The sequence below is a fragment of the Pseudonaja textilis genome, chromosome 17 (assembly GCF_049901715.1).
Source record: "Pseudonaja textilis isolate UNSWEBS1 chromosome 17, rPseTex1.2, whole genome shotgun sequence".
Lineage (NCBI taxonomy): Eukaryota > Metazoa > Chordata > Lepidosauria > Squamata > Elapidae > Pseudonaja > Pseudonaja textilis.
This window is the reverse complement of record NC_142006.1, coordinates 9,671,933-9,698,199: the sequence shown is the minus strand read 5'-3', so window position 1 is coordinate 9,698,199 and position 26,267 is coordinate 9,671,933. Positions and strand designations below refer to the sequence as shown.

The 26,267-nt window shown below is 49.2% G+C and overlaps 2 protein-coding genes across 4 annotated transcripts in view; both read right to left on the bottom strand.

Moving 5' to 3' along the window:
• The window catches only part of EHMT1 (euchromatic histone lysine methyltransferase 1), a 69,065-nt gene extending 67,913 nt beyond the window's left edge, over positions 1-1,152 (bottom strand). For 2 of the 3 annotated variants that reach the window (XM_026712504.2, XM_026712505.2), the window contains exon 1: positions 1,081-1,145. In XM_026712504.2, coding sequence (XP_026568289.2) covers positions 1,081-1,101 — 21 coding nt within the window. In that variant the 5' untranslated portion in view covers positions 1,102-1,145. Of the gene's footprint in view, positions 1-1,080 lie in introns of all 3 variants that reach the window. The other variant, XM_026712498.2, reaches the window with a different exon arrangement.
• Positions 1,153-4,851: 3,699 nt separating this feature from the next.
• On the bottom strand, positions 4,852-26,068 carry ARRDC1 (arrestin domain containing 1). Its single transcript, XM_026712507.2, has 8 exons — positions 25,476-26,068; positions 17,028-17,138; positions 11,079-11,129; positions 9,940-10,094; positions 8,918-9,100; positions 8,113-8,289; positions 7,296-7,710; positions 4,852-6,431 (listed from the first exon to the last, which is right to left on the bottom strand). Exons 1-8 carry the CDS (start codon positions 25,591-25,593, stop codon positions 6,367-6,369), a joined length of 1,275 nt encoding a protein of 424 aa, XP_026568292.1. The 5' UTR covers positions 25,594-26,068; the 3' UTR covers positions 4,852-6,366.
• Positions 26,069-26,267: the final 199 nt, after the last annotated feature.

Here is a 26,267-nt window from a genome sequence, read left to right as displayed (position 1 = left end):
AAATGTAAATAATCCTGAAGGAAGGTGGCAGTCTTGTTTCTAAGCCTGACTTTTAAATTGTTTATATGGGGAGAGCAAATAACCCAAAGCTGCAACTATATAACCAGCTTTTGTGCCTCACCTGAAGCTTCAACTGAAGTTTTCAAAAAAAAAATTCAGGAAAGCGGGATTTAAAACTCTGATTTGCAAAGGCTTTCAAAAGAAGCAGGCCCTGCTCTTCAGCGTCGACCCTCTGCTGTGCAAGATGTAAATCACAGAATTTCCATTCCTTTTGCATACCACCACCAACTTTCTGGGTGCATTGGACTACAAGCCCCATCATCCCCAGCCAGGGGAACCAACTTAGAGCAACCAAGCTCCAAACAAAATAACGCTAAAATCAGCATGGGGGGGAGTGAAATGAATATGCATTTTACCTCCCGACCATTGCACAGTTTGCAAAGTTAAAAGCAATGAATGAGTGCTTTGCAAGAAGGGAAAGCAGGGCCCCGCCGGCTGGGCAATTCATAACAGCCCCTGGGCCCCGGGCTCTGAATAAGACATTAACAGCCCTGCCTTAATGCGCTCCTTCTCCGCCTGCTGCCGGGCTTGGCCCCGCCCACGCCGCCCGGGCCCCAGACCGAGCATGGCGAAGCGCCAACTGGGCTGGAGAGCGGCCACGCCGGAACCCCGGACTCTGGGTAGCGGCCACCACTTGGCGAACCCGGGAACCTGCATAGCTGTCGCGCTCGGGGAGCAACTGTGAGGGAGTGCTGGATGGCTATACAGGTTCCAGGGTTCTCCTTCTCCTCCTCCTGCCCCCGCCCCCTCTGCGCCACCTTCACCCACCCCTTTTCCACACACAATGGGAGCGTCCCCGCTCATGCTTTCTATTGGGAGGGCTGGGCTAAACCATGCGATAGCGGGGGGGAGGGTCTAAGGAAGAAAGGAGGGGGAACGCGAGGACCGGCGCAGCGCTGGAGGTCGGCTCGGCTTCCGAAGGGCCGTTGGAGGCCCTCCCCACCTCAAGGCTAGTCTCCTCCTTTCGCCCCCCCCCCGCGCCTTACAAGGGAGGTGGACGCACCCGGTGCCCAAACTTACCTCAGCATCCACAGTGGCCATGGCCGGAGCAGCCCTGAAGCGTAGCCCCGCCCACTTTTCGAAAGCTCGCTGCGCGCGGCTCTCCCTCGGCCCCACCCCTCTTCATTCATTCGCTCAGGAGGGGAGAGCAAGCACGCCTGCGCGGGCGCCGCCAACCATGGAGCCGACCGGGGCTTCATGCCGGCTGTCATGGCTGCGCCCAGCGGCAGCAGCAGCAGCAGCAGCAAAATCTGCCGTATGGAATGGGCGGGGCTTGGCTAAGGCAGTCAGGAGAAAAAAAACCCTAGAAATTGCATGTTTCTCTATAATAAATAATAATCGTATTTAAAAATAAGTTGGAGCTCCTTGGGCTATTTGCATCTTTGCAGAAAGAAATGCATTTTTGAAAACTTTTTTTTTTAAATAAAATCAGGACATAAAATAAACATCTGGCTTCTGGGTCTGGTTTTCTTTTACCCTGCTAAAAGTTAAAATTTATTTAAACACTGGGACACGTTTGGCCTTTGATTCCTTGCCCTGCTAGAGTGAAAGCTCTCCTGACTTTAAAGCAATCGGGAAAATGCAGGAAGCAATTAATTTCTCATGCAAAGTGGGACAGTTTTTCCTTCCAGTTGTACAACACAAAACGTGTACAATACAAAACCAACAAACAGATTAAAATGACTGTTTGTTAAAACTCTTAATTTCCAAGCTTTTCAGGGCTCTATAATAGGTTTGGGCCTGCTAACGTCATTCGTCTCTGGCCCTGAACATCATCCCAGATCAACCTTTTCAAATCCTAAAGGAGATTTTTTTTTCCTACAAAGTTTTCTCTTTTGCAAATTCAAAGGTGCGACATCTTTCAACTAAATGAACAATTAAGGCAACTCTGTACCTGACGAAAAAGGAAACTAATGAAGAAACTGAGCTGTCTGTTAATGGCGTCCCTATTTTTGAGAGGAGCACCGTTTTGATCCAAAACAGGCACTTTCTCTGCAAAAGAGGGATGTTTTAGAGGTTCTGCAAAACCGATCTTTTTCCAGAAGTTTTTTAAAAAATCAGGGAAAACTTTGGTGTAAAGAGAAATCTTCCAAACAGTTTGGTGGGGCAGAGATTGTTCCAGAAAAACCTAATCAGATGAAGGAGGGTTTAGCCAAGTTAAAAAAGGAACACAGACTTTAAATGGTAGGATTTTAATCATGGTTTGTTGAATAAACCACAGCACTGCTCACATACTGTGTGCAAAGTCGAACCCTGATCTCTAGATAGCTGGGTTTATTCAAAGACTCAACCTAGACCAAACTAGCCATAACAAGAGTTGGGCTTTATGCGTGCCCGTTGCTTGTCCCTGATTTTGTTCACAATGCAACTTTTCTCAAGAACTCCATTCTCTTCCCCATGCAATTCTTGCATCATTTTACCTGTGTTGCTTCGCAAGGGTGATGGGTGGGAAGGTTATTCTCTGAGCTTATTAGCTAAGGAAAGGTTTCATCATCCCTGAATAGTCACTGCAAACATGGCACCCTAACGATAATACATTTTCTCTGAGATAATAGTCCTAATTACAGTACTTTGATAGCAAGAGTTTTTTTAAAAAAATTATATTCATAGACTACTGGATTGCTTAGAAATACATGCATCCAATTGTCTAGTTAGAGGAGGAGGAGGAGGAGGAGGAAGAAGCAATACAACTATTGAGAGAAGCAAGCAAGGCTGTAAACACATCAAACTCTGAAATCTAAATTTAAATTCCAAACATTCTGGTTGGGAATTTTAGAATCACCTCACTGCTGTGGATCAAAATCTAATTTCCATGGGTGGCAAAAGGAGGCTTTGAATGGATGGAAAGCCAAAAAAATCTTCCTGGTGGATCGGAAGAGCTAGCTGAGCCTCTCCGAGGAGGGCTTGTTTTGGATCAGCCCTTTCAGTATCCAATATAACTTCACATCTCCCTCCAAGCAGTTGAGCCCACGGATCTGTCCAAACCGTGAAACCCCTTTAAGCTTCTCCAAACGGTTCTTGGTCCAAGGTAAAGAGATAGTTCCGCCGTGGAGGTGAAAAGTCAAAAAAGCAGCTCCGGTTGTCTATCAGCCAGAGCAGCCTTGGGAAGCCTCAACAGATGCAGGAGGCCAGGATCGCTCCAGCAAAAAAGCAGGATTGTTAAGTAGCAACCCTTGAGTGCACCAGAAGAAAAAATAAATAAATAAAAGACACAAGACTGCAAACCTTAGCTTTGTTCCGCCAAAGTAGGCCATTAAACCCAATCTTTTTGCAGAGGAGGGAAAAAATAGGGAGACAGGAATGAAACGCTACTGCCCCCCAACGGATCTCTCCGCAGGTTTTCATCTCCCAAACTCCTCCAAAATAAAAGCCCGTTCTTTGTAGCTTCTGGCAGCCATCAAGAAAGACTGAAGTGGCCTTTTGCAGATTAGAAGCCCGCCCCTTTCCCTCCCCAAAAGCCATGGGGAGCAAGGCCAGGCCACCCTGGAAAACCAGACATTTCCTGCCATGAGTTCAGACGGGAGCTTAAATGAATATGTATTTATTAAGTCATGCCTGATGAATTTTGAATGAGTTTAGACTGGGGAAGCCTATGAGGTTTACGTGGGATTTGTCCATAAGCTTGAAGGAAAACTCAAGGGGATGTATTATGCAATGAGGCTTAATTTTGCAATTGCAAAATAAGGGAGAGTTGAATATATCCAGCTGTAGAATGAACCCATTCTGAATATTTACATGAAAAAGGCAGGAGACATGAGAGCAATGTTCCAACACTTGAGGGGCTGCCCCAGAGAGGAGGAGGGGGGTCGCCTTCTCCAAAACGCCTCAAGGCCAGGCAAAGAACAATGGATGGAAACTGGAGAGATTCAACCTGGAAATAAGGAGAAACTTTCTGACAGTGAGAACAATCAACGGATGGAACAGAAGTTGCCTTTGGAAGTTGTGGGAGCTTCATCACTGCAGGCTTTCAAGAAGAGACTGGACTGCCCTCTGTCAGAAATGGTGTAGGGTCTCCTGCTTGGGCGGAGGGTTGGACTAGAAGATCTCCAAGTTCCCTTCCAACTCTTGTTATTCTGACGTTCTTGAGTTATTTCTATAGTTGAGCAATCTGCTGCCCACTTCAAGCTTTGGACTTAGGTGATCTCATCCGTCGCAGCTGAATTTGTTCACGCGGCTCAGAAATGTATAAACTCTGCTCGACCAGCTGTATTTGCTGGCTTCACAAAACTTACTCAGTCAAAACTGGAGCCCATTATCCCTTAGTGTGCAGGGTGAACTCGGCCTTGTAGTGAAAAGTACCCGCAGAACAGCCAAATTCCATCCCTCTCCATCTCGGTGAACGTTATCTGGACCTGTGTCAGGAATCTGAAATCCTTTGAAATTTGTGGGTTTAGCTTGCCAGAAAGGAATATCCATAACTGTCCGATTTTGCAGATCTTTCTGGAATGGTCGTTAAGTGTGAATAATGGTCACAAGTCATTTTTTTTCAATCCCTTTGTATCTTTGAATGGTCCCTAAATGAAGTTGGTTGTAAGTCTAGGGATTATATCAATATTACCAAGATTCTGCCGTTTCCGACAGGTGGAAGGAAATTAATATTTTTTTCTTCTTCCCACGAACTCTCCAGAGCTGGTGGGGGTTGCTGGAGGAAGGAAGGTGTGCCTTTAAGTGAAACCTGGCCAAGGTTTTAGGTTCTCAAGATGCAACTGACTTAAGGGGAAGAACATCACGACCTGCCAAACCACAAGCTGAATCAGAGGAGGAAGAGAAGGAGCACCGAAACAAACCCTTTGACAGCTTTTCTCAGAATAATTTATTAAATACATTAAAATTGCTTTTTTAAAAAAATGTCACAATAAAAACAGGTCAATCAAAAACCGAGAGAGACAGACAGAGAGGGAGAGAGAGGTTTCAATCACCTTAGAAGTAAAAAGGAGTTGATTTTAGGCATCCAGGTGGGCTGCGTCCATGCGACTGAGGCTCTGTGAAAAGGTGGGGAGGTTTTAGCCCTGGGGTAACTCACAGTCAACAGGAAAGGAAAAGAAAATCAGACTGTTGGTTGGGAGGGGGGTAGGTTTTAGGTCCCAGGAAATGCATCTACAGGGAACCTGCTCACTGCTCCTCAGACAAATCCCCTGGAGCTACCTTGATGGTTTGGGAGAAGACAGGTGATTGAGGCAGTGGGGTCAGGGAAGCAGATCTTGGGAAGCTCCCATTGGAAGAAGAAAATTAAAATAATAATAATGACAATGATTAAAAATAACTAACCAGCCATGACTGGGTAGGGTTCACCAGCCAGAGAAACTGAGGGTGCAGGCAAGGGGGACAATCAGGACCAAGTCCTGTGTAGTCAAAAGGTCCTTGAGATATAAGGTCTTTGTTTTTTGTTTTTTTCAAAATTAGATAGATACTTTAAATTCTAGCCGCGTCTCTCTCTCTCTCTCTCTCTCCCTCTACCCCTTCTTGCGGTTCCATCTTGTTTCATGGGAAACAGGAAGGCCGAGGTAGAAGTTGGACACAAACCATGATTGTCAGATGCTACCAACCAGATGGAAAGTCAACGTTGGAGGATTCAGGAGGAGAAATTAAGGATCTACTCGTGCTCAAGAGACCCAGTTCCCGAAGACGTTATCTGGAATGAATCCTGGCCAAGCAGAGTGGCTTGAACACATGAGGACCTCATTGGTCTCAGGGACCATGCTGACATCAAGGAAGATCTTTCTTCTACCCAAGGCTGGCTCGGCACTACAAAAAAAGTCCATCTTCCCTCTTTCTCCTGTGGCAACAGACCTCCAACCTTGGAAAAGCTCCAATAGACAGGCACTGAGTTCGAAAGGCTGCCAGAACTCCTGCCGATAACCTGTTGACACCGTTATGTCGTTGCAAAAAGGATGTCCGTGGATCATGGGAATGTTTGCCCTGCTCTCTAGAAACGTCCCTAGGACGTCAGAGGAGAAGGAAGGAAGGAGGTCAACATGGAACTGTCCAGACAGTCAATCCCAGGGTGGGAATTCAAGAGCAGCACTCCAAAAACAGAGGTGCTTGCGTGGTCCACCCCACCTTCTTGGATCCTGGTTGCATTCCCGATAAGGCATCACAGGTGTTTTGGAGAGTAAAAAGCAGCAGCCAACGGAGGTGGCAGGACGGCACAGTTCCCAGGTGGGATGTAAACAGGCCTCCCTAGCGTGAGTGAGTGAGTGGCAGCCAGCAGGCCCGCAGCCAGGGGATGCTCCCTCTTCCGAGCAACGCTGCGTACCGTCCCTTCCTCCCAATTCACTCTGGTCGTCTTTAGATCCTTGTCGTTGCCTAGTGGTCGTTGCTCAAGCTGGAGGCTGCACTGCTACAACTCTGTTCGTACGAAGGAGGGGCCTCTGGCGAGAAAGGAAGCAGAAGAGACATTGTAATCCCTCACGTGGGGAACCGTTTGGAGGTGAATTGGGTGCGTCTAGGCTAAGGAAGAGAAGGACTAAGGGGGACATGACAGCAGTCTGCCAATAATGGAGGGTCTGTCTCGAAGAAGAGAGGGACGACCTATAGAATAGCATAACAGAGTTGGAAGGGACCTCGAAGATCTCCTAGTCCAACCCCCTGCTTAGGCAGGATACCCTACACTACTTCAGACAAATAGTTATCCAATCCCCTCTTAAAAATTTCCAGTGTTGGAGCATTCACAACTTCTGGAGGCAAGGAGTTCCACTGGTTGATTGCTCTATCAGGATTCAAACATTTTTACAACAGGTTCTGTGGGCGTGGCTTGGTGGGTGGGGCAGGGGAAGGATGCTGCAAAATCCCCCTTCCCTCCCCACCCCATCGACCTGCTTTCCAGCTCTGTTCTCCTGGGCAGGGCAACCAAAGGAGACCCAGCCAATCAACTGGGACTCGATGGGAGCAGGGAATGGATGGAGTTGGCGGGGCCAGTCAGAGGTGGGATGGGCCGGTTCTCCCAAACTCAAAGTTTCCGCTACCAGTTCTCTAGAACTGGTCAGAACCGGCTGAATCCCACCTCTGGTCTGAGGGGAGTCCTGCCTTAGCGCTTGCCCCCGACATGCGTGATAGCCACGCCCACCCTGGCCAAACACCCCCCAAGGTCAAACACAACCCTCACGCGGCCCTCAATGACATCGAGTTCACCCCTGCCTTCAGAGACCCTCAACCCGTCTTTCTTACATTTGGGGGCCCAACAGAGCTCTCTGTCACCCGTGGGTAATTCCTTTCCAACCCCTGCAGTGGCTTACCGTATGGATAACCCCAAGTGCTATACTCGGGCGGTAGGATCAAAGAACTGGCCGTGGCCACCGGAACAACGGCCCCCTCGGCATAATACGGAACCGTTGACCCCGTGGACAAGCAAAGCGTGGGCCGGTTGGGAGAGGTGATCTGTTCCGGGTCCACTCTGGCTTCCGGGAAGCTCAATCCCGGGGCATAGCTGAAGGGCTGCTGCTGGGAATGGCTCTTGGTCGGGATTGAAATATTGTCCATGGGGTGGGAGTAACCCCCGGCTGCTTCCTCTTCTTCGGGGGGTGCGCTCGGAACCACAGGGGAGGGAACGTTGGGGGCCAAGTGGGCGGGGCTTAAGGGGATCCGGTTCACAGGAATGTTGCCGATGTAAATGGGTAAGGCGACGGAGACGTCGGGGGACTTGAGGGAGACCTGAGAAAGATCAAAAAATAAGGGTGGGGGCATTCTCATTAATACAGGGAGTCACCCGCTTAAAGCACTTCATAAAGAGCCATGGTGGCACAGTGGTTAGAAGGCAGGATTGCAGGCTGACACTGCCGACTGCCAGCAGTTCAATCCTGACTGGCTCCAGGTTGACTCAGCCTCCCGTCCTTCTGAGGTGGGTCAAATGAGGAGCCAGATTGTTGGGGGCAAGAGGCTGACTCTATAGACTGCTTAGAGAGGGCTGGAAAGCGCTGTGAAGCGGTATATAAGTCCAAGGGCTATGGCCATTGAACATCTACACGAAAACCAAGCTCAGAGAGCACCTAGGAGGCCTTTTCCATTTATCCTCTGATCCACCAGGGGGGCCCAGCCGAAAGTCCCTGATCTCACCTGGATGTAGTAATCGATGTGGATGAGACTGCAGCCTTGCAGGATGGACTGTGGCAACGCAGGGACAAGAATCTGCTCTTTCCACTCGGCGTGCTTCCACGCTTTCACCACCGAACCTTCTACTTCTGCTATGCTCCTCAAGTCATAAATCCACCGCCTGGATTTATAGGCCACTTTCTGGCAGACGGGGAGGAGGGAGACAAGAGAGGTCAAGGGGAGAAGAACATAGTTTAGTAATGGATAAGTTTCTCCAAACCCCAACCCTAGAGAAGCAGCCGAAAGGGCTGTGGGAGAAATTGTGTTTCCTCTCACAAGGGGCAACTTCAGTGAAGCTGAACCCAAGGGAAGTTCCAGACAGGCCAAAGAAAGTTGCCATGAAGAATTAACCCAGGGTAGTTTGGTGTAGTGGCTTATTTAGGGATTGGAGGGAGAGCTGGTTTAGCTCCAGGAAGCGCGGGAGATATTGGAGGACTAGGCATCGTCCCTCAGCCTTTGCAGTTTTAGGATAAAATCTCATGCCATCCACCCATCCATCCATGAAGCTATCCTTCCTTCCTTCCTTCCTTCCTTCCTTCCTTCCTTCCTTCCTTCCTTCCTTCCTTCCTTCCTTCCTTCCCTCCCTCCCTCCCTCCCTCCCTCCCTCCTTCCTTCCATCCATTCACTCCTCCATCCACCCCTCCATCCCTGTCAATGTTCGTCTAATGCATGAATCAAGGAGGCAGCTGAGAGGGTGAGCACAGGGCCAAACACCTCAAGACCAACCCAACTTGGCACCGCAATGCCGTCTTTCAAGAGATGCGGTTACCTGGATGAGGCTTGCCACAATGGTGCTGGTGTCCCGGCCAGATTTGTTCTCAATGTCCGTTCGCAACTGGATGACCTGCCCAACGGTGTAACCCTTGAGATCGGTGGTGGCCGTCAAAACCACGTTTCCTGTTTTGACAAGCTTGTAGCTGAACTTCTTGGTGATGGAGTTGGTGTTGCATTGCTGCAGGGCGGGAAACAGAAAGAGGACGGCTGGGTCAGCTGAGTGGACATCAGCTGAAGAAACCCAGCACTGCCTCCTGGCGTGGTGACACACAGAGCAACTAGACACAAGGACGGTTTTGTTCCCATACGCCACCTCTCTGCTAAACAACCAACTGTCCAACTATTGAGCAAGACTGCCTTACTCTTCTTCTCATCCTTCCTATTCCCTATCTCTTCCCATTTATGACTATAACCATGTTGCTTGTATCTTTGCAACTTATGTTTTATTTGTTTTCCTTGTGTGTTGTGTTTGCGTATTAGTATCCTATGACTATCACTAAGTGTTGTATCTTATGATTCTTGACAAATGTATTTTATTTTTTCTTTATGTACACTGAGCTTATGCACCAAAGACAATTTCCTTGGGTGTCCAAGGAAACAATTGTGTTTTGCACTTGGAAGAGATTTCTTTTCAGGTGGGGAGGGGGAGTGGAACTCCTTAGCATCAGAGCATGTTAATAATAATAATAATAATAATAATAATAATAATAATAATAATAATAATAATAATATAGGAAATACTCTAAATGCTCTGAGGGTCATTTTGAAAAATAATCCTTTCTTAGTAAGCACCTAGAAGCCAAGAGGAACCTACGTGCCAAATTTCACGTTTGTAGGCTTTACGGTTCTGGAGATTTCGTGATGATGCATGAGTGGTTTTTCCAAAAGTAATTGCACTCCTATAGTTATTGAGTCTTTTATATTTATCAATAAAAAAAGAATGTTTTTGGTGGGGAGGAGAGAAAGAACCCAAGTGGGTTAGCTCTTGGGGTCAGCAACCTCCATCCCCAAACTTGCCTCAATATCTGGGATATCGTTCAGATTCAGCGGACACAGAACGTAGAAGACCTTGTGACACTTATGATCCTTGGAAAACCGTGGTGTCTCGATGACAGCTTTCACCTGATGCATCACTTTGCCAAATGGACCTTCAAAAGAGGTGGGGGCCGAGGCTGGTTTCCAAGAAAGGCGAGAAAAAAGAATAAATATTCAGGAAGAAAGGTGAGGAAGGTGTGTACTGTTCTAAACAAAATAACAAGATACAATTTTCTCCTAGCCTGAACAAAATGAGGACTGAAAGTGTGTGCAGCAAAACCCAGCCATGCTCCGCACCAAAAATCAGAGGGACATCGATCTTGCAAAAGTTAAAAGTCGGTGTGCAATGTACAAGTAACTAATTCTAATTCCACCGGCTTGTGAGGCATAACAAGAAGTTACGAAGGGCATGCTGTGGTTTAAAGGCCAAGAATTTTGCTTTGTTTTTTTTTAAATGAAGTCAAATATTCTTAGGAAGATAAAATGCCCAACCTCTTTGCCTTTTCTGCAAGTTGCATGGAGGAGGGCACAGAGCTCTGGACAAGTGTACACTATACTACTAAAAGAAAAATTTACCTATCAACTTTTTTCTTGCAAATCTTTGTGGTTCCCAAACTTGCTGGTTTAGAAGGAGCTATTTATCCTGCTGTTGCTTATCATTCAGGAGAGGAAGAGAAGAAGGAAGGAAGGAAGGAAGGAAGGAAGGAAGGAAGGAAGGAAGGAAGGAAGGAAGGAAGGAAGGAAGGAAGGAAGGAAGGAAGGAGATGGGAAGAGAAAGGGAGAGAGGAGAAAGGAAGGGAAAGAAAGAAAGAAAGGAAAGAAAGAAAGAAAGAAAGAAAGAAAGAAAGAAAGAAAGAAAGAAAGAAAGAAAGAAAGAAAGAAAGAAAGAAAGAAAGAAAGATAACAGAAGACCAAGCAATGATCCAACTTCAGACTGGGGTTTAGAGTAATTATTTCATTCTCATTGTGCCCAGAGAGATCCAGGATCGAACTCACAGCCTCCTGATGGTAAGGCGAGAGCTCCACCTCTAGGCCGCATGCGGAGAGTTAAGGGGAGAAGTGTGGAGTTGCAGGATAATCACAAACCTGTACCAGAGAACAGGAAGAAAAGTCCCAAGTACCTGGCAGCAAAAAACGGAATGGAAAGGTGTGCTCGCCAGTGGTCAACGTCCCTGAAGAACAGAAGAGCAAAAAAGAGAGGAAAAAGTCAGATATTTGGTCAGCCATCCGATGAGCAAACCATCCATCTTGTTGGGGGTGTTTTAGATCAAGAAATGATGGAGGAAGATTCATTCTGCTTGGAAACGGTTACGGAGGGGGGCTTGGTGCTCTGGGAGCTGGGTGGTTTCCTCGCAGACGTTTCGTGACCCAAACTAGGCAACATCATCAGTGCTAGGAGGGAGGAGGAGGAGGAGGAGGAGGACTAGGACTGTGGGGTCCTTGATGATCTCTGAGCTTGGTTGTTTTCTTGCAGACGTTTCATGACCCAACTAGATAATATCTTCAGTGCTAGTGAGTGTGGGATTTGTTGCTTATTAGCATTCTACCCACTAGCACTGACATTGCTACCTCATTGGGTCATGAAACATCTTCCAGGAAACCATCAAGCTCAGACCCCACAGTCGTAATCCTCCTCCTCCACCTCCTCACTCCCTTCTAGCACTGACGATGCTACCTAGTTGGGTCATGAAACATCTTCGAGAAAACCAAGGAAGCTCAGAGAGCACCAGGGAGCCCTCATTTCAACCCGGAGCTACAAATATTCTCCTTTAGCCGTATTTAAAGCTTGCTGGATGATGGAGAATGAGAGAACCAGTCCAATAAACTGCGATTTCGTCTCCTCCACCCCCACCCCCACCCCAATAGTTCAGGTGTGATGAATCCATTGAGCCAAGAGGTGGAGATCAAGAGTAACTGAATGGCCAGAGACAGATTAATCCAGACCTCAGGGACTCAAAGACAGTAGAGAAGAGCTCCATCAGCCTCGCTAATAAAACCATCGATCCAAAAAGCCTTTTAAGATTCAGGGGAGAATTGCACAGGATGCACAGACAGCAGGTACCCCAAAACTCAGGGGCAACTTCCTACCAAAGACCCAAAGAATATTACGGGATCCGGGAAGACCGTCTATCGTTCAGAAGTACGCTCATCTTTTGCAGAGGGGGATCAATTAGCCATGGGCTGCAATCCAAGGTCCAGGCTTGCAAAAAAAACCCCAAAAGGAGTTGGTCATTTTCCATCTGGTTTTGTTTCCAACCCTGCGTTGATGACTCGCAGCTGCTTCTTGTATCAATGTGGGAAGAAGATGAGAAATGCTGAAGCCCGTCCAAGAGTGGCTAAATGTGGGGGCTTGTTTGCCAAATAAAGAATTTTTTTTTTTGGTCTTTTCTGGAGCAACTAAGGACACGTGGGGTTTATCGCTAGTTGCTAAGGGAACCATTATACCATTATAAGTCGAGGACTACCTGTGTGCATGATGGTCGCAGTGTCCCAGGGTCACGTGATGCCTTTTGGTGACCTTTTGACAATGGGAAAGTCAGATTCACTTAGCGACAGTGTACTAATTTAACGACTGCAGGGATTCACTTAACCACGGTGGCATGCAGGGTCGTACAATGGGGCAAAATTCACTTAACAGCCATCTCGCTTAGCAACGGAAATCTGGGGCTCAAACTGTGGCCGTAAGTTCGAGGACTACCTGTGCTTGGCCACAGGTCAAGAGGAGCTTCCGCTGCTGTGACTCAGGACCCTGTTTTGACTTCCTAGCCTAGTCTACAGCCGTGGTATTTTAGGGCCGTCCCCCATCCAAACCTGAGCCTGAGCCGATCCTCCTTAGCTTCCCACCTGTTGAGTTTGCTTTGGCGAAGGTCATAAACCAGAGGTGCCAGACCAGTTTCCCCAATTATACCCTTTCCCCCAAATTATTGTTTGCTCCCAGGAGGAGAAGCCTTAAATCCATCTTCCAGTCCAAGCACACGTCATTCTCCCTGGGACAAAGGGCCCAGTGTCTTCCTGCACAGAAGAATTTCACAAAAGTTCCCCCCGCCCCCCAGCTAAAAATACCTCTGGGAAGGAAAGAAAGAAAAAAATATATCAGGTATTATGTCGAAAAGCCGCTGCCTTCCTTCTCCAAATGGCTGGAAAACACATTTCACCCTGCCAGCTTCTTGCAAAGTGGGGCCGAGCACACAAAAGAGAAGAAAATCAAGCTGCAAAACCTTGCAGGGGGGGGAAAATACACACACACACACACACACACACACACACACACACACACACACACAGAGAGAGAGAGAGAGACACACAGACATTTTTGCTCCTTTTTCCAATACGTTCTCTTCCTCTCCCGTTAGCAAGAAACAATGCCTAAGTTTCTGGCTCGGCCCAGCATGACTTGCAGATTTGCCTCTCACAGTTGAAGTAAAAGTCCATGGAAAAGAGCAGGAACGCATTCACAGGCGTAAGCAGAAATATGTATGATTTCCCGCAGCAAAAAGCGAACCAAAAGCTGGTGGCTCAATGGACGGAAAAGAATTCAAAGAAAAGGAGGCGCCTCGTTTTCTTCCGATTTTGCCTTTTGCCCTTTGGCTGGAAAGACGGACACTTTGACTTGGGGCTGGCGGATTAAGGTGGGTTTGTGGTCCTAGAAATAGCTGGGGTAGGTGGTCCTTGACTTATGATCCCAATGGAGGCCCAAGTTCGTGTTGTTAACATTACTTGCTGCCGTTAAGTGGATCACTGCAGTTGATTAAGTCGGCAACACGGTTGTTAAGTGAATCAGGCTTCCCCATTGACTCTGATTGTCAGAAGGTTGCAAAAGATAGATGGATGGATGGACGGATGATAGATGATATAGACAAACACAGAAAAGATAGATGAGAGAGAGAGAGAGAGAGAGATAGATAGATAGATAGATAGATAGATAGATAGATAGATAGATAGATAGATAGATAGATAGATAGATAGATGATAGATAGATAGATAGATGATAGGTATAGACAGACACAGACAAATAGTCCTTGATTTGCAACCGTCATTCAGCAACCAGGGGAGTGGGGTGTGTAAAGCAGAGGAATTTGGGGCTGAGTCATCAGAGGAAAAAGAAAAGCGAGCAAGAGAGAGAGAGAGAGAGAGAGAGAATTGGACGGGAGAAACCGGTCGAGCTACTTTTCGCCCCAGACTTTCTAACCTCCGGGGGTGGGGGCGGGTGTGCGTTTCTTCCACTCTCCGGCTTTCTTTCCCCCCGTTTTTCCCTTTTGCGTCTGGTCTCCTCGCTGAAAACCTGCCTGTTTGTTCTGAGTCCATCGGGCCCCCTGTCTTTCTAAAAAGCCCCGGGGGGTAGTAGGAGTATGTGGGACCCACCAGCCGGCAAAATGAGTCGGACCTCATTCCTCACCCGCCCCTAGAAGGCATTTGGGTGCAGCAATCAAACGCTCCCTAATAAAATAAAATAAAATAAAATCCCTTTTTCTAGCCTTTGCAGATTAACAGAGTTGGAAGGGACCTTATAGGTCATCTAGTCTAACCACTCCCCCTCTGCCCAAGCAGGAGACCCTACACCATTTCTGACAGTCTCTTCTTGGAAGCTTCCAGCGATGAAGCTCCCACCACTTCTGAAGGCAACTTCTCTTCCGCTGGCTGCTTGTTCTCACGGTCAGGAAATGTCTCCTTAGTTCCAGGTTAGTTGTCCAGGAGGATGGTGGGGTTCTTGGCGCTCGGTGAACATGGATGTTTTCTTGCAGACATTTCATTACAAACTAGGGAGGAGGAGGAGGAGGAGGAGGAGGAGGAGGAAGGAAGAAAAGGGAGGAGGAGGAGGAGGAGATGATGATTGGGGGAGTCCTTGGCACTATGTGAACATGGATGTTTTCTTGCAGACATTTCATTACCAAACTAGGTAACCTCATCAGTGGTAGTGAGGAGTAGTGTTTCGTCTCTGAAATTCCTTCTTTATCTCCGCAGATCCACAAGCTCTAACTCTGCTTTGCTCCCAAACGTGGAGCTAAGAGAAGGCCAGCCTCTTGCAGAGACACATGTTGCCGGACTAAAATATATATATATGTACATATATGTGCTTGGCGTCCTCCAGAAGGACGGGGACCCCTCTCTGAACTCGCCCCCACTTTCGGAGCATGTAAAGCCACCTAACTGAGGGTGGCTGAAGTGCTGACCCGAATCCCGTCTCCTCCTGTTACGGCCAAGAAGTCCTGGTTGCCAGGGGGATGATTCATTTCAGCTCACCGCAAATGGGGAGGAAGGTGACGTCAAGTGGAACAAACAGGAGCCAGGAGGCGACAGGTGTGGGCCGAAGGGCGCTCAGGCTTTTAGGTTTCCTGCTTGGGGGAGGGGGGGAGGGAGGAAGTGGGGAGTGCCGTCTTTGCTCTCTGCGGGAGACCTGGGTTGCAAAATGGAGGACATCGGCCTCACTGGTCCCTGGCGGTTCAGCAGAAGACCCTGGCAGGAACTTCAAACACCTCAAGTGGCCTGGATGCCTTAGTTAGGCGGAACCCTCTCTGCGTGCAGGAGATCGGCCAGAGTTGAAATCCTTGGGGGGTGTGGTGGGGAAGAGGTCTTCCAGCCTCCAGGTCAAGGCCCTGAATTCTTGGGGCGGGCTCTTTGTTTTTTTGATCCTCAGGCTTTTTGGTTGGTCTTTCCAATAAAGGAGAATGTTTGTAGTTTAGGGAAGGGAAGGGAGTGGGGGGGGGAGTGGGGGAGGACGTAACGTTATAGACGCCTCTTCTTCAAGCTGGTCTTTGTAGCCTGAAATCATTCATACCTCAACCAGTTGGATCTCTTGGTTGGTTGGTTGGGGGAGCCACCTCCTCCCGCCACATGCTTCACGAGGACAGTGTGACAAATTCCTTCGACTGCGGGAAGGTGGTCTTCATTTATTACCCTTACAGAATGTATAGTGCAACCTGCCCCTCTCCTTCCCCCTCCTCTTCCTTCTCCTTTCTCCTCTTCTCTTTCCTCTCCTTCCTCCTCCTCTTCCTCTCCTTCTTTCTCTTCCTTCTCCTTTCTCCTCATCCTCTCCTTCCTGTTTTTCCTCCCCCTCCCAAGCAATCTTAAAATTCCTCTCCCTTTTCTGTAAGTTAAATTTTGCAAACCAGCCCCTGATGCGCCCTGCTTTGTTGGGGCGGGGAGGGAGGCAGAAACGGGCTCTGGAGATTAGGAGGCAGAGGAGTGGCAAATCCCGAAGAAGCCGAGGTCACTGTGTCCAGGGTGGGATTTCCCTCCCAGCCTCCTGCTCAGAATCCCACAATAGCCGGTTTGTTTCTCGGCACCTTGAACTTTATGCAGAGAATTTGTCTGCTTTTCTTCCAGTGAGGAAGCTGCAGCTGGAGGCTTGGCTGGGTAGAGGATTGGAAAGTTTCCCTGTGCTGGTTCTTTCAGATAATCTCCCTGAAGGACAGCCTCCTTTCTCTCCCTCCTCCTCCTCCTCCTCTTCTCTCCCGCACAGCTCCTGCTAAATCTTAACCCGCCTTCTTTGGTTAATGGTAGAGTGTATGAAACTCTCTCATTGTCAACGGCTTACAAGGGTTGGGGGAGCCCAAGGGCGGCTGAGTCGACAAATTGTGCAACCCTGTCAAGGAAACAACAATCCTGTCAGGAGGGCTGGCCTGAGGGAGAGCGACTGGCCCAAAGTCATCCAGCTGGCTATTGTAGCTAAGGCAGGACTAGAACTCACCGTCGCCTGGTGATTGGCTCAAAGTCACCCAGCTGACTTTCATATCTAAGATGGAACTAGAGCTCACTGTCTTTTCACGATTAGCCCAAGGTTACCCACTCATGCCTAAACTGGAACTAGAGCTCACCGTTTCCTGGTGATTAGCCAGCTTGCATGCCTAAACCAGCACTAGAACTCACCATCTCCTGGTGATTTGGCCCCATCACCTCAAAACTCTCAGCTCGCCATCCAATAATTCTCTTTCTGCCAGCCAGGCCAACCAAAGGAAGAAAACTGAGAAGTTAAGCAACTTCTGGTTCAAGCAGAGCCTGAAAAACAAGACAGCCACCTAACCCGTATTTCTTCTTTAGCTTCCTCTCCCAAAGAATTGCTTCTTTCTTACCTTTATCGGCCAGGGACAGCGTCGTGTTGAAATACTGCTCTTCCACGGTCCACGCAGTGTCGTTTATCTTGTTGGAGACGCCACAGGAGCCCACGCAGCTCACTTTGATGGCTAGGGCAGAAAGAGGAAGGATGAATGGTTGGGGCCGACTCATTAATCGGCAGAAGAAACAAACCAATCTCCAGGCCACGCAGAAGCCCGAAACGTGCTGTGCCTGAGCAAGAGGCAGTCCAGCTATTCTCCAAAGTCTCAAAGGTGCCTTCTTTTTTTTTAAAGAGTCAACTGGACTTTCTTTGAAGATGTTTCGCTTCTCATCTTCTTCAGAAGAGAGAAGAGAAAAGAAGAGCTGGAGAAGCTTCTTGGATGAGAAGCGAAATGTCTTCTAAGAAAAACCAGAGAGTCCAGTTGCCTCTTGAAAAAAGCCCCTTGGGGATAACCAGGACCTGGATGGCTGAGAATCTCCACAGACCCCCATTCCCCAAAGCCCCCCAGGGCAGGACAAGAGGCACCTCGCTGGAAACCCATCAAGGAGAGGAGCAACCTGACAGCCAGAACATCTAATCAGGGGAACCCCTTGACTCCAGAAGTTGTACATGCTCCAACCCTGGGAGTTTTAAGGAAGAGCTTGGACAACCATTTGTCTGAAGTGGTGTAGGGTTTCCTTCCTAAGCAGGGGGTCAGACTAGAAGACCTCCAAGGTCCCTTCCAACTCTGTTATTTTGTTACTTTGGTTATAAGGCGTCAGATACAGAGCAAATCGCATGTCACTTAAGCCAGGATTCCTCAATGGCTCGTCATTCTAAACGCAGATTTCTGGTTCAAGATGGCATTGTCTCTTCCCAGGAGCAGAATCCTCTGCTTATGTTTTAGGCTTTTTCATTTTTATTTTTTTCAAATTATGCGTTTGTTTTCCACCTTTATTATTTTTATAAATAACTGAAGGTGGGGAACCTATCCAACATACTTCCTTCCAATTTTCTCCACAACCACCACCTTGTGAGGTAAGTTGAGCCGAGAGTGAAGGATTGGCCCCAAATCACCCTGCCGGCTTTCGTGGCTAAGGCAGGACTAGAACTCACAGATTCTTGCTTTCTAGCCTGGTGCCTTAATCATTAGGCCAAACTCTTCTTGTTTCCTGTCCTTTTGACTAGGCAGGAAATTAAGAAACTGCTAACACTTCCCTTACAGGCTGCTTCTCCAATTTTTTAAAAATACAGTTAACGGGGGAACCCTCTACTCTGCGTTAGCCAAAATCAAGCCACGTACGGAGCGTGCCCCTGGACGAAAGATTGGGGGATCTTAAAACTGTCCATCTTTCCTCTGATCGAAGGGGAACATCCACATTTAATGCATGAGCGGAACTGCGATTTCTTCTACTTAGTTTTTAATGGCCTTGCAATAGAAAGGAAATTAAATCAGATTTAAGTCTTCGTCCAGGCTCCAGCCAGTCTCTTCTGGAATATCTATCTCAGCACATCATTCAAGGGCTAAATGAGGGTCTCCTCCTTGGAGGGAAAAAGATGACCATGGGCTACACACCTGAGCTACAACCCCCGTCACCCTATGGGAAGCTCCTCAGCCATTAAAAAAAAAAATGTAATGTTCCTTGTGGATCTCCTGAGTTTTACTGACTGCAGTTTGGCCGCTTGCTTTCTCTTTCTCTGTTCTTTCTGTTGCAATCCAGTTTCATTCTATTTCCTCCTTCTGGTTTTCAGCTTTATAGACTCAATAGAACAGAAGAGAAGAGAGGAGAGGAGAGGAGAGGAGAGGAGAGTTGGAAGGGACCTTGGAGGTCTTCTAGTCCAACCCCCTGCGCTGAGGCAGGAAACCCTCTACCATTTCAGACAAATGATTATCCAAAATCTTCTTAAAAACATCCAATGTTGGAGCAGCCACAACCTCTGGAGGAAAGTGGTTCCACTGATCAATTATTCTCAGAGTCAGGAAATGTCTCCTTCGTTCTGGGTTGCTTCTCCCCTTGATCAGTTTCCATCCGTTGCTTCTTGCCTCCATTCAGGGGCTTTGGAGAATAGTTTGACTCCCTCTTCTTTGGGGCAGCCCCTGGAAGACTGCTACCATGTCACCTCTAGTCCTTCTTATCATTAAACCAGACATACCCAATTCCAGCAATCATTATTTATATGTTTTATCCTCCAGTCCCAAATCAACTTTGTTGCTCTTCTCTGCACCCTTGGTGACCAAAACTGGATGCAGTATTCCGGGTGGGGCCTTAGCCCTGCAATCCACAATGTTGACCCCGGCCGCTGTTGACAGACGGAGAATGGCACTGCCGATCCCAGAGAAGCTGCTTTTTAAGCAAAGAGCAGAGTAAATTATATCCGGAAACCTCATTTTTAAACCTTTTCTCCCATCGAAGGTTGGAGCCTGAGATTTATGCTTCTACGATCCGTCAAGGCAGCAACTAAGAGGAATTGTATTTCAATTCCCAGGGCCATCAAATCACAGACGGTTCTGTCAGCAAAAATAAATGAAATAAATCTAGTTCTGGGGATTGAAGATGAGCCTCACACAATGCGGTTTGCACGTTGCAGCCCGCTGGAGCTAACCAGGGTTTACTGAACCAGCCCCAATCAAGGAAGTTCACGCCACGCTCCAGGAGCAAAGCCCGTTTTGACAGCACGACAATTGAACTCTCCTTAGGTGGGACGCCCTGCGCGCTGGGTGGTGGGAGCTTTTCACAGAGGGCGAGGAAGCAGAATGCAACGCAAGGGGTTGAAGAAACACAGCACAGGGACTCCTCGAGTTAGAACCACAACTTGCCACGGCCAACTTGCCAAGGGACAAGAGTTGCCCTAATATGGGAGAAATTGAGGAATAGAGCCACCAAAGAAAGGAGGCAAAAGGAGAGAGAGAATGAAATGTGAATGACAACTGTTAAATGAATTTTTAAAGTATTTTAAATAATTACATTGATGGGTTGAATTGTCCTGCAGCGAGTTGGCCCATTCCAGATGAAGACTGTCCCAAAGGAGCTTTTTGAAAAAGGCAGCTGGACTTTATTTTTCCTTGAAGATATTTCCCTTCTCATCCAAGAAGCTTCTTCAGTTCTGACTCAGTCTTCAGACAGAACTGAGGAAGCTTCTTAGGTGAGAAGTGAAACCTCTTCAAGAAAAAACAACATCCAGTTGCCTTTTTCAAAAAGCACCTTTGGGATGACTGAGAAGTGAGGGAGAGACAGAGACAGAGAGGGAGGGAAAGACGGGGGGGGAAGAGAGGGAGAGAGTGAAAGAGAGAGAGGGAGAGAAACAGAGAGAGAGGGGGGGGGCAGCTTCTGTTCCCAGAAGCTCAGGCATCTTTTTCAAACCCAAATAACAAAGCATCGTATTAATAGCCTGGGTGCACAGCCCTCGAAAACCAAGTTCGCATTTTAATCAGGGCAAACGAGCTCGCCTTGTGAGCGAAAGACGAGCAGGCAGCCATTCAAGGGCGCTAACCTCCCCTGTCTAGTAAGTCAGGTTGGAAGGAGGGGGAGGCAGGGAGGCGGCCCAGGGCCTGTTCGGGCTAATTGCCATCCTTGCAACCCCAATAATAATAATAATAATAATAATAATAATATTTTTTTTTCATTCTGTGTGGTGTGGCTGCCCACTCCGACGGATTCTAGGCAGCATGCCGCGCCTCATACGCGCTTGGAAGAGTTAAAAAGGTAGACAAAACAAGATTTAAAAACAAACACAATAAAACAGGACAGAGCAGTGTGCACCCCCGCAAACAAAACAAAAACACGGCATTAAGCCCAAACCTGGGCAGAAAGCCACCTTCACAAGCCTCTCAGAACGGCTTCGGGAATCAGATCCACCCTTTTGCAAAAAAAAGAAAAAGGAAAAACCGATCTAGTTGCACACTCGGCCGAGGCGTGGCCGGTTTCTGTGGCTTCTTGGAGGTTTGCCAGGGTGGGTGTGCTTTTAGCCTTTGGCTGTGCTTGGGGAGGGAGCGGGAGAGCGTGCAAGTGGAGGGGTGTGTGTGTGGTAGGGGGGGAATTATTCGCGGCTGCTGCTTCCCCGGGGATGGGGGGGTGGGGGTCCCGCTTTTCTTCTCTGAGTGCTTTTCAGGAAATTTCCTGCTCTGCACCGAAAAAGTGGGATCAACGGGCCGCACTTTGCCCGCCTTCCGGTGGCCGAGGGATTGACGAAGCAGCACGGAAAAGGCTGGCTCTGCGGGGCTTCACCTCGTCACTAACAGAACGGCTGCCGTGATTTACTTAACAACCGTGGTGAGAAAAAGTTGTAAAATGGGGCGGAACTCACTGAACAAATGCTTAAACCACAGAAAAGTTGGGTCTTTAATTGTGGTTACAAGTCAAGGACCGTACCTGTACTTCTTGTTGTAGAATAACAGGGACCTTGTAGGTCCTCTAGTCCAACCCCTGCTTAGGCGCTGTACCGTAATGGAGGGAGATGGAGAATTGATCCTGGTCACATGACCGTAGGGATGCTTCAATGTTTGTAAGAGTGAAAAAATGGTCATAAGTCACTTTTTCCGTTGAACCATCACTAACTGAGCCGCTGTAAGTCGAGGACTACCTGTGTTTACAATGGTGGCAGCCTCTCAGGGTTCTGTGATGGCCATTTGGGATCTTCCAAGCCGGCTCCCAACAAGCAAAGTCAATGGGGAACGTCAGATTTCTTTAATGAACGAAGGATTCACTTAACAACTGGGGCTTAACAGCTATAGCAATGGGGGGGGGGGGGGAAATCGGATGAGACTCACTTAACGCCTTGACGAGCAACGTAAATTCTTCTCCCAATGTTAGTCATAAGCTGCCGAACCCCCTGTATGGTCTGAAGTGGCTGAATTCATCCTTTTCCCAAAACCCCGTTTGCTAAATTCTGCTCTGGAAAGAAAGTTCGACCAGCGACTCGCAGCAAAACAAAACGAACAACAATTAAAAAAAGTCACCCTGAAACAGCAAACCAGCAGAGAACGTGGTAGAAATAAAAGATCACTAAGAAATTTCAACGTTTGAATCATCTAAACAGCCAGGAATAAATCAGGCTGATATTTGTGTTTTCTACAGTATGCCAGGTTTTTATCAGGCCACGCCAGAATGCAAACCACCGCAAGATGGTCCGTCAAATCCACCCTAACTGCGTCGTCAAAATGCGCAGGCCGGCACACTTTTTCCTTCTAGAGCAGAGAATTTGCTGTCAGGTTGAAAAGACCTTCTGTTTGAGCTGAAGGTGCCTAACGAAAAGAACCGAGTGGGAAGGGACCTTGGAGGCCTCGGCAGGAAACCTGGCCGGTCCCACTGCAGACCGATGGCTGCCCAATCTCTTCTTAGAAACTCCCAGTGTTGGAGCATTCACAACTTCTGGAGGCAAGGGGTTCCACTGGTTCATTATTCTCAATATCAGGAAGTTTCTCCCTAGCTCCAGGTTGCTTCTCTCCTCGAGTTTCCATCCCGTGTTTCTTGTCCTGCCTTCAGGGGCTTTGGAAAACAGCGTGACCCCCTTCCCTTCTTGGGGGCAGCCCCTGAGATACTGGGAGGCTGCTATCCTGTCACCCTCAAGTCCTTTGATAGCTATCATCCATTTGGCATCTCTTCCACTAGCAAAAAAAAACCCCAAACAGGTGAGTAAGAAGGGGATGAAAATGCCGACGGGAGCTTTGCTCAGCCAGATGCCTTGAAGGCCCGTCATGATTGGAAGGACCTCGGTCACGAGCCCATTCTTGGACAGAGACAGACAGCAAGAGAGGCCTGACTCATTAGGAACCGGCTAATATCTTACCAGTTGTTGTTTTTTTTCGTATCAGGTTTCATGGTCCTTTGAAGAAACTTTTTCAAAGGATTCATTTGTGTCCAGTTTTTGGAGAAGGCTTGGTCCAAGCCCTGAAGTTTTCTTGGTGAGTTTTTTCCCCCCCCAGAAATAGTTGCCATTGTCTCTTTTGTTTACAGCTCTCTGTCTAGGTTGCAGCCCCAGGGTCTTCTAGTGTCTCATCCAAATCCAGGTAAGGCCTAAACCAGCTTTCCAAGTTCATCCAAATGTTCTACCTGCCATGCAAATTCTCACTTCAGAAACATTAGGGTGAATGAAGCTGAGAGGCCAGAGATCAAAATCAGATTCATGGTGAGGAGAAAGGGGGAAAAAAGGTCCAGCACCAGCTAACTGGCTGCCAATCGCTTCTTATTCAAAGGCGCCTGAAGAATTCTTGGCAGAGGTCTTGAAGTAGTGTCTGCTTGGCCAGTTCACACACCCATTCTTTCCAAAACACCCCTTTGTGTTCAGTGGTGCCCAGGAAAAGAATCTGCCAAGCAGATGCCAGGTCAGCCAGAAGGTTGTGTCAAATGCACTTGTGAAGGGTCCCGGGTGCTCTCTGAACTCCTAGCACCGACGGCGCTACTTAGTTGGGCAAGGAAACGTCGGCAAGGAACCAACCAAGCTCAGAGAGCACCAAGGACCCCTCGGGTCAACCCTGAGCTACAAATATTCTCCCTTGTTGGAAAATGGCACTCCGTTCCGAGAGCCGTTGTCTTCCAACACACTCTGGGTGCCCTTCGCTCAAGCGGATCCATAGATCTGATCTCTAGGACTGAAGGACCCAGCGGAGAACTTCAAAAGTGTCAGAGAGCTCTGAGAAGAAACTGTGCTCTCTCCTTCGTGGCTGACTCCACACCACCCTGAGAAGACACAGCAAACCGTAAGAGCTCATCGGGACTCCACAACCGGCAATCCACAGGTCCCGATGCCTCACACGGGCCGAGAAAACCATCACACTCACCCCAAACACAAACTCCCTTCCTCGGTGGGGAACCTGCAGGAACAGGGAACGGCACGTCCCAGCTCCTCTTTCCTCCAAAAGAGACAGACAGGGGTGAGTTTTTGCAGGGGTTCCAACGGTTCTAACAACAGTTGAGTCAACCAGTTCTCTTCCCAGTCCTCCTTCTACTCAAGCCCCCCTCCCCCGCCCCCCGCCTTGCCTGTGAAAAAAAATACCAAACAGGACGAGGAAAGTCTGGGGCTTCCACCCCAATTGCCTCATGGGAGGACCTTCTCTTCTCATCCAACGGTCTCTTGCCCTAGACCAGGGAGGGCGCACCTTTTTAGCAAATCGTGGCCAAACCAGAACGCACCCACAGCGCCTGAAACCGAAGAGCAGCTGGCGATGATGCGCCTGGCCAGAGAGAGGGTTCTGCGTGCCACAGGTTCGCCATCCCGGCCCTTGGCTCTTCCAGAAATTGGCGGGCCAGTAATGCACAGACAGTTCTCGACTGACAACAGTGTGTTCCACGTTACAACAGCGCTGAAAAAAAGGGGCTGACAACCGTTTCTCACAGGGACGACCATTGCAGCCTCCCCGCGATCAGAGGACCAACATTCAGGTGCTTGGACAACTGGCTCACATTTACGACAGTCGCAGCATCCCGGGGTCACACGATCCCCTTTGGGAACCTTTGGACAAGCTCTGGGGAAGCCAAAATTTACTTCTTGGGGTGCAGTGATTCACTTAACAATGGGGGAGGGGGTGGGACAGGTGGGCATCAATGAGGCACAACTCAGTGAACCCCCTTTTTCGCTTAGCAGGAGACATTTGGGGTTGTAAGCCAAGGACTGACTCTCTCTCTCTCTCTCTCTCTCTCTCTCTCTCTGTAGCTTGACCAGGGCTTATCTCAGAAGAGGCGACTCTTTACGGCAGTCTGGAAACCAGAGATCCCAACCACACAACCCAGCAAGGCCCTATCGGTGGGGTGCAGGCAGGCCATGAGACCACGCCCCCCTCCGGGCCACTGAAAAAAACTCTCTCCACGGAATCCGGTGTTTCTCTCCCCTCCCCCCGTGCTCAACAGGTTGTGGGGAAGCCACTCATTGCCATACCCCCCAGCTGTCCCTTGGGATGGCAACCGAGCTTCAGTCCAACAAAAGGAAGCAACTGCGGTTCACAGACTCCTATCAAAGGCTCCAGTCTGACCCCCTCGGCCAGGGTGGGTCCCCTGCGTTACAGGGTTGCCCCCCCCCCAGCCAAGAACCCTCCCTACGCCTTGATTTCCTGGGAGAAACACACACACACACACACACACACCCCTTTTAGCTAAAATGAGGTTTTTCTTTTCCTTTTTGGCAGGAGCTTCTCCCTGGCTTGCTTCAGACAGGAAACAGGTTCGAAGTTTCTGCTTTAGCAGACGGAAGGCCTTCTTCGGGGCCAGGAGAAGCTCCGCTCCAGGGTTCCAGAAGAAGGCAGGTCTCGGGGCGCCCATCCATCCCCCTCCCCAGTGGGGGAAGATGACCCCCCCTCCCCGTAGGAAGACTTCGAGGCGCTCCCTGCCTTCCTTGGGGTCCCAATCCGAAGCTGCAACATCTGAACCCTTGGCCGGGGGAGGAGGAGAGGAAGGAACCCCCCGGTCTCCATCAGGAGCCGACCCCCCTGAACGCCCCCTCGGCCAGGTGCAACGAGAGCCAGGTCCCCCCGCCTTCCTCCATCCAGGCTTACCGCGATATTGGAGAGCTCCGGCTAAGCGGACGGTGACGCTTCCCACCAGCGGCTCGCCGGGGCTGTAGACCACCCGGCTGTCGCTCAAGCGGATCTCGAAGAGCTGGACCTTCCCCATGGCCGGGCCGAGAGGGGAAGTGGGAGCGGGGCAGAGAGAGAAGGGCCTGCCTTAGCCGGGTCGCTCCGGGCTCCGTTGCGTCTTGGCTTTTCCTGCGGCTGCGTTTTTACGCGCCGCGCTCTCTCGCTCCTGCCCGACCTGGATTGCGGAATCCGCAGCTTCGCTTCCTTCGCTCTACCTGCGGCCTCGGGGCGGGGCATCGAGGGCACCGCCCCCTTCCAAGGGCCACCCCTGTCCCCGCCCCTTTAACCCCCCTCCAGCCCCAACCGCTTCGGGGGGCGGGGGTGGGGGGCGGAATCAGCGGTGCCAGCTGTCCTGCGCTTGGCTAGGCTGGAGGTGCGCGCTTGGATCAGCCTCTCCCAACCTGACGCTTCGGATTCCAGTTCCCATCATCCCCGCTGTCGGATTGAGAAGGGGGTTGAAGCTCCCGGTTTCGAGGGGAGGAAGGGAGGTTTATACCAGTAGATATAAGACTGAGGCTTGCTCAACTTGGAAAGGCGAACCAACGTGGCCATCGCCCCCAAGTGGAGATTTCCAGGTGGATCCGAGCGACGGGGATCCATCATCCCCAGCCGCGCTCAAGACAACGCATGGAAAAAGCAGTGGGCTGCTCAAGGGACTTAATCAGGGCAAGAAATGGCACATTTTATACCTTTTCCTAGCCCGGAGTGAAG